Consider the following 6,339-nt stretch of genomic DNA (forward strand, 5'->3'; position numbering starts at 1 on the left):
ATGCAGTTACCTCAACACTAAAATCAAGTTCACACTGTTCTCTACTAGTGTTCTTTTTGTGTTTCTATATGGGAGTAGCACATAAAAAGTTAACTCCCTTTTACTCAAAAGCGCGAATGCTTCGTTAACACGTGTCTGCGTCATATCATCGGAGTACGCTGGCCTGACACTATCTCAAACGTACTGTGATCGGAAGACGGAAGTTGCAGTGGGTAGGTCACATTTTAAGGAGGGGCAACTATTGCATGCAGTGGAATCAACTCTCCCAAAATGTTGAAGTGAATCGCCTCAAGGACAGAACAGTAGAGGAGGAGTGTGGGCGTCTCCGGAAGTCATAGGAGGTGTTGAAGACACTTCAGGTTACCTCGAGCGATGGCGCGTAGATGTGGTTGACGCGCTATACCAAACTAAGAGCTAAATGGCAACCATATAGCATGCATAATGCTTTTGCGCATAGAATAAATCAGAAATATTAAAATGCCTGAAATTTATTGAGATAAGTATATCATTATCATCGTCAACGGCGTAACAACCGGTGTCCCGTCTAGGCCTGCCTTAATAAGGAATTCCAGACATCCCGGGTTTGCGCCGAGGTGCACCTATTCGCTATCCCTAAAAGCTGCCTGGTGTCCTGGCCTACGTCATCGCTCCGTCTTTGTGTCTTCTTTTTTACCATAGATACCCTTATAGACTTTTCGGGCGGGATCATCGCTGGTCGCAGCGACAAGTTTGGAAATAAATGAAGGAATATTTTGAACTTTTAGCTACGTACGGAAAAAAAAACGTGCATAGAAAGTTTCTCACATAAAACAAACGTAAATTCTTTATATTCGAATTGTCCACCTTCCTTCCACCTTTAACAATGTGTCCACGGTGTTCAAAATATTCAAACCTCTAATGCAAAAACCTATCCTGACGAGAACATGAAACTGTTGCATTCATCAAAATTATAGCTAATTGGCACAAAATTCACCAAAACTGTGAAAATGAACAGAATTGTTCGATTTTTTGAATATCTTTGCTATCCTTGGTGCAAGGTCTCCTTAATCCTTCTTCTCAAAAAGGCCATCAAAAACGGTTTGCTGCTATTATAAATTTGTATGGATCCATATATTTATTGTTTGTGAATATGAATAATAATATAACATATTATCTTCTGCCCCAGGTTAATCACAAGTATGTAAAGTATTTTCGGTAATGGCTCATCAGTTCATAGCAGCTAAACTTGGCGGATCGCGAGGTTCCAACGGCTGAAAGTTGTCAAACGTGACGCACCCAAAGACAGGGGGAGAATCCATGAATCCGTATGACGAGGGACATTGAAGTTCGATCCCAGGTATACCTTTGGCTACGCACACAAAATATCTGGTAGGATCAAAATTATTTTTCCAAGGACGACTTAATTCTACATCTGTTAGGCAGGCCGGTCGACCATTATGACCTTGCGTGTATACAGCTCCCAGACAAGTAGCAACCAATGTGGAAAGTAAGAAGAAAAGTAAAACTGAAAATTAACCAAGGGAAATTGATGTAAGGTCATTAAACAAAATATTTGATTCAGCTTACCGGTCTTCATGTTTGTGGCGAATATCGGGTCTTCTCTGCACTGACTAAGGAGAACACGACCCCTTTTATAGAAGGTACGTATTGCGGCCTAGAATGAGTCTGAAGATCCTTCTCACGATTATTAATTTGCCATTGAAGATAAATGTTTGGAACATGTTCATTTATTATAGATTCAGTACTTCGAATCTGTAGATCACCGTTTATGTGCATTCCTAAACATCAGATTAGAGCCTCGCTTCTACTCTGCCCGATATCTCAATTTCGTATCGAAACCTTGTTGGCGGTTGATAATAATTCTCATGTTTACATATTCTGATAGTATTTCTGATAATAAACTCAGTTAAGCAACAGTCTAGCAAAACTCATGTTGATAGTAGCACAAACATTGTTCTGTGTCGAAATTTTAATTTTCTTTATATTCATTGGACAAAGCAACAAGCGGTTATTAATTTTCCGCCACCTAATTACTTTTAAATGAATGGATAAATCAGTGCAATTGGCAAACCAGTACAAGAGTTTATCTCAAGTATTTTTTATCCTTCCATTATACCAAACACTACAAATTTTGTAATTCGATAATCCCTTTACGGGAATCCCATCTAGGCCCGCTTGAATAAGGAACTCTAGACACACCGATTTTGCCCCGAGGTCTGCAGTCCTGACCTACGCAATCTTTCCATCTCAGACAGGGTCTGCCTCGTCTTCCTTTTATACCAAAGATATTGCCCTTACAGACTTTCCGGGCTGGATCATCCTCATCCATACGGATTAAATCACCCGCCCACCGCAACCTGTTGAGCCGGATTTTGTCCACAACCAGACGGTCGTGGTATCGCTCATAGATTTCGTCGTTATGTAAGCTAAGGAATCGTCCATCCTCATGTAGGGTACCAGAAATTCTTCGGAGGATTCTTCTCACGAACAAGGCCAAGAGTTCTTATTTTTTTTTTGCTAAGAACCCAGGCTTTCAAGGAATACATAAGGACTGGCAAGATCATAGTATTCTACAGTAAGAGCTTTGACCCTTTGGTGAGATGTTTCGAGCAGAACAGTCTTTGTTAGCTGAACTAGGCTCTGTTGGCTGCCAACAATCGTGCGTGGATTTCATCATCAGAGCTGTTATCGGTTGTGATTTTCGACCCTAGGTGGGAGAAATTTTCATGTACTTCGCCTTGCCTTCATTTATGTGCAACCCGAGATCCCGCGTCGCCTGCTAATTCTGGATGAAGATACACTGTACATCTCGGGTTGTTCTTCCTATAATGTCAATATCGTCAGCGTAGGCCAGTAGTTGGATGGACTAGAAGAGGATGGTGCCTCTCGCATTTACGTCTGCATCGCGAATCACTTTCTTCAGCGCCAGGTTGAATAGGACGCATGGTAGGGCATCCTCTTTTCGTAGATCGTTGTTGATGTCGAATGGTCTCGAGAGTGATCCTACTGCTTTTATCGGGCCTCGCACATTGGTCAAAATCAGCCTAGTCAGTCTTATTTTTAGTTATTCTAAACTACTGAGTTTACTTTGTGAAATTTGCATCAAAACATTGCACTGGAAATCATTTCGGTGCTTGCATTCACTAACTATGATTGCAGCGACTATCCGAAAGCAAATGAAATTTTTAGTCCCAACCCTTTTCCCCCTGCTATTATCTCGGAAGGACCACTGTAGAGCATTATCTCCCTTGACGCATAAACGCCAGCCAGTCAATAGCTGTAAACTTTTCTATTTTGGTAACCCACATACCAAATACCATGTTGTCATTGCCATCTTAGAAGGGTTTCTGTGATGCAATTAAAGAAGTTGAACGACTATTACATCAGTTCGCTTTTTTACCGCGTACGCACCACAGTCAGGTCGACCTAATGCCTTCTGGCAACTTCTCGATGCAAAAACCTGCAACGTGCCCCCTGATGACACCGTTATTACCTTCATGGTCATGTGGGTGACCACGTCTGGCAGCAAGTGCCTTGGGCGGCAACAGTTTGGAGCACACAATGGAGCTAGCGAGCGTATAATCGATTTTGGGGACATCCACAATCTTACACTAGTGAATACATAGGTCATCTATTGATTGTCTCACGTTCCTGCATTTTGTAGTGGGGAAAAATGAAACATTTATCAACTGTATTCTCATAAGACATCGATACTTTTTTCCACCGACACTGATTGCAACGCCGTTTCCTATGGAACTATCGCACCTCAACATTGGCCGTTGATTGCTAGCTTGTGAATCAAGCCACCAATAAAACCCCGTGGGGAACGCACCGGCCCGAAGCACAATAACGGGATTTCGTGAGAAAAAAGAAGAAATGATCCCACTTACACGATTACTAACCATGCAAAAAATAGAAGAATCGTGGAACCAAGTTGTTGATGTTCAAATGAAGGTCCGTGAAAAAAACCCTCTATCACAAGTTTTTCGATTATAAAACGCTAGCTAATTATCAAATTTGCATGAATACCAACCGTAAAGCAAAGAAAGCGATCGCTGTTACCCGAGCCGCCCCGGGAGAGATCTGTACCGACTTGTCAAAAGCCGACGCGACCGCACACAAGATATCGAATACTTCGCGATGGACAAACGGCGAGAATATCTCGAACAGATTTCAAATGAAGGATTTGTTCAGCCTCCACTTCCACAAGCACTGCCGACATTTGTCATCGTGAGAAGCATCACCTCTTTATATTGCGTTTTTGGATCTACAGAAGTCGTTTGACCGTGTATCACACCAACTCACCTGGCATGCTCTACGACAAAACCTTGTACCAGAGGAACTGGCGCACTCGGTCAAATTGCTCTACCACGATCCGAAAAGTAAAGTCCAACATGTGGCGGGTATATAAAAACCGCTTTGTATCTCCGTGCATGTTCACTAAGGAAGCACCCTTTTACCACCCCTTTTTGGTCTTGTTATAGACCCTGCACACATGGAATATCCAACGTAGAGCATCCTATAACCTGCTTTACACAGATGATGTTTTCCTAGCGTCTAATATCAAAGAATAACTTAACTTGCCCAAAAATGGAATGATCGCCTCATGCAACATGATCTCAGATTGAATCTAAATAAAATAGAATTTTTGTCGACCGATCCCCTTGAAAAAGACACTACAACCGTCAGTGCCAGTCACTTGCCCAGGATTGGATGATTTAGATATCTGAGATCAACCTCGGGTATCAGCCAATGGAGAACTGCTGAAATTGCTTCTCGCATTAGCGCAACCTGCACGCAGTGATTTTCCACAACTGTTGTGATCGACGATCAACGAACTTCTCAAGTCTAAAATTTACCACAACGCCGTTCGCTCCGTCGCCCTTTATGGTTCCGACCGTCGCCTGACTATAAAAGAACATCTCGCGGTAATGGAGACGAAGAACATTGTTGGACTAGTGACGTAACATTTCTTGATCACATCCGAAATAAGGATATTTGCAATCGATATTGGATTGCACCGATTTTGGAAAAACTGGAAGAGAAGCGTCCTGGATTCAGTCGCGCTAACGGAAATTCACTTCCCAAGATTAGTCTGAACATCGAAGTCAGTGGGAAACGACGAAAAGGCCAAAACCAACACGAAATTATGCTCGTGGAACAGCTTAGTGTCCATCGATCTTAACACGACCAGTTAACTAGTTGTTGACAAGCAACTAAACAGAAGATAGAGTTGGTAGAATTTTGCCGAGTATCGCCCTTACCAAAGGATAGATGGATGGAATTAAATAATCAAATTAGACGGGCCGAAGTACCTGTTGCGTATCATTACCGATAGGCTTCTATGCTGCGATTCAGACAAAAAACGGAAGGTATACTGAACAACATACGGCGTCCCACAAGGATCCATCCCTTTTATGATGGTACAAATTTTAATGGTGGATAGTATCACTTATTTGAGGAAAATCGGTCCATGGATTAGGCACTCTGGTTTTTACATTCAAAATCTTAAATTCGCAAAGAATCGACAATTTTGACCTCTTATAACTTTGTTAGTAATAGTGCCATTTTGATCTAGCTTGGGAGGGTCATAATGTATGCTGTAGTCTAAACTGCTGCAAATTTTCGTGATTGTAATAATAATAATAATAATCGTTGGCGCAACAATCCATGTTGGATCAGGGCCTTAAAGTGTGTTAGAGCACTTCATTCAAGACCGTAACGGTACACTAGGAGGCAATGTGGTCAGCATTGCGCTCGCCCGAGATTATTACCCTGATTTGACTCAGGTACTCATTCACAGCTGAGTCGACTGGTATCCGACGTCAAATCACGATACAAATTCCACTGCCACCAGTGAGATTTGAACCGCGACCTTCCGCTACGACAGCCTTGCGCTCTAACCACTCAGCTATCCGGACACACGTGATTGTAGGCTGAACTTAAGGGGGTTTTCCAGCCAATAACTAAAAATTATAGTAATATACTGTTGTTAACTTTATTTGAACAGATATCGGTATGAAAGGCATTTCGGAGCCTAGGTATCATATAGTGGCAGCCTCTTGATTTTTTGCACATTTTTCGGTTGGGTAATTTCTGCGAACGGTTCCGTTAAAGAAATGATCACTTTCAATCCCCCGAACTCCCTACCTTTCCAGCAAATGTCAAAACTAAGACTGCTTCGGAAAGTACTAGCCGAAACATTTCGTTTGATATTCCAAATGACTATATTTGATAAAAAAAATTCACACCGCCCTTTTGTATGTAAGGGGACTCTCCCTTAAATTAGATGTTGAATTATGTAACTCATTCTATGCGTGAGCGTCCACAGTCCCCACC

The 6,339-nt window shown here is 42.1% G+C and overlaps 1 protein-coding gene across 1 annotated transcript; it reads right to left on the minus strand.

Annotated features, from left to right (window-relative positions):
* Positions 1 to 1,077: 1,077 nt before the first annotated feature.
* Positions 1,078 to 1,709, minus strand: LOC119649040. The gene is made up of 2 exons (XM_038051012.1): positions 1,567 to 1,709; positions 1,078 to 1,504 (listed from the first exon to the last, which is right to left on the minus strand). The coding sequence occupies exons 1-2, from the start codon at positions 1,574 to 1,576 to the stop codon at positions 1,206 to 1,208; spliced, it is 309 nt and encodes a 102-aa protein (XP_037906940.1). The 5' UTR covers positions 1,577 to 1,709; the 3' UTR covers positions 1,078 to 1,205.
* Positions 1,710 to 6,339: the final 4,630 nt, after the last annotated feature.

The sequence above is a fragment of the Hermetia illucens genome, chromosome 2, assembly GCF_905115235.1.
Source record: "Hermetia illucens chromosome 2, iHerIll2.2.curated.20191125, whole genome shotgun sequence".
NCBI lineage: Eukaryota > Metazoa > Arthropoda > Insecta > Diptera > Stratiomyidae > Hermetia > Hermetia illucens.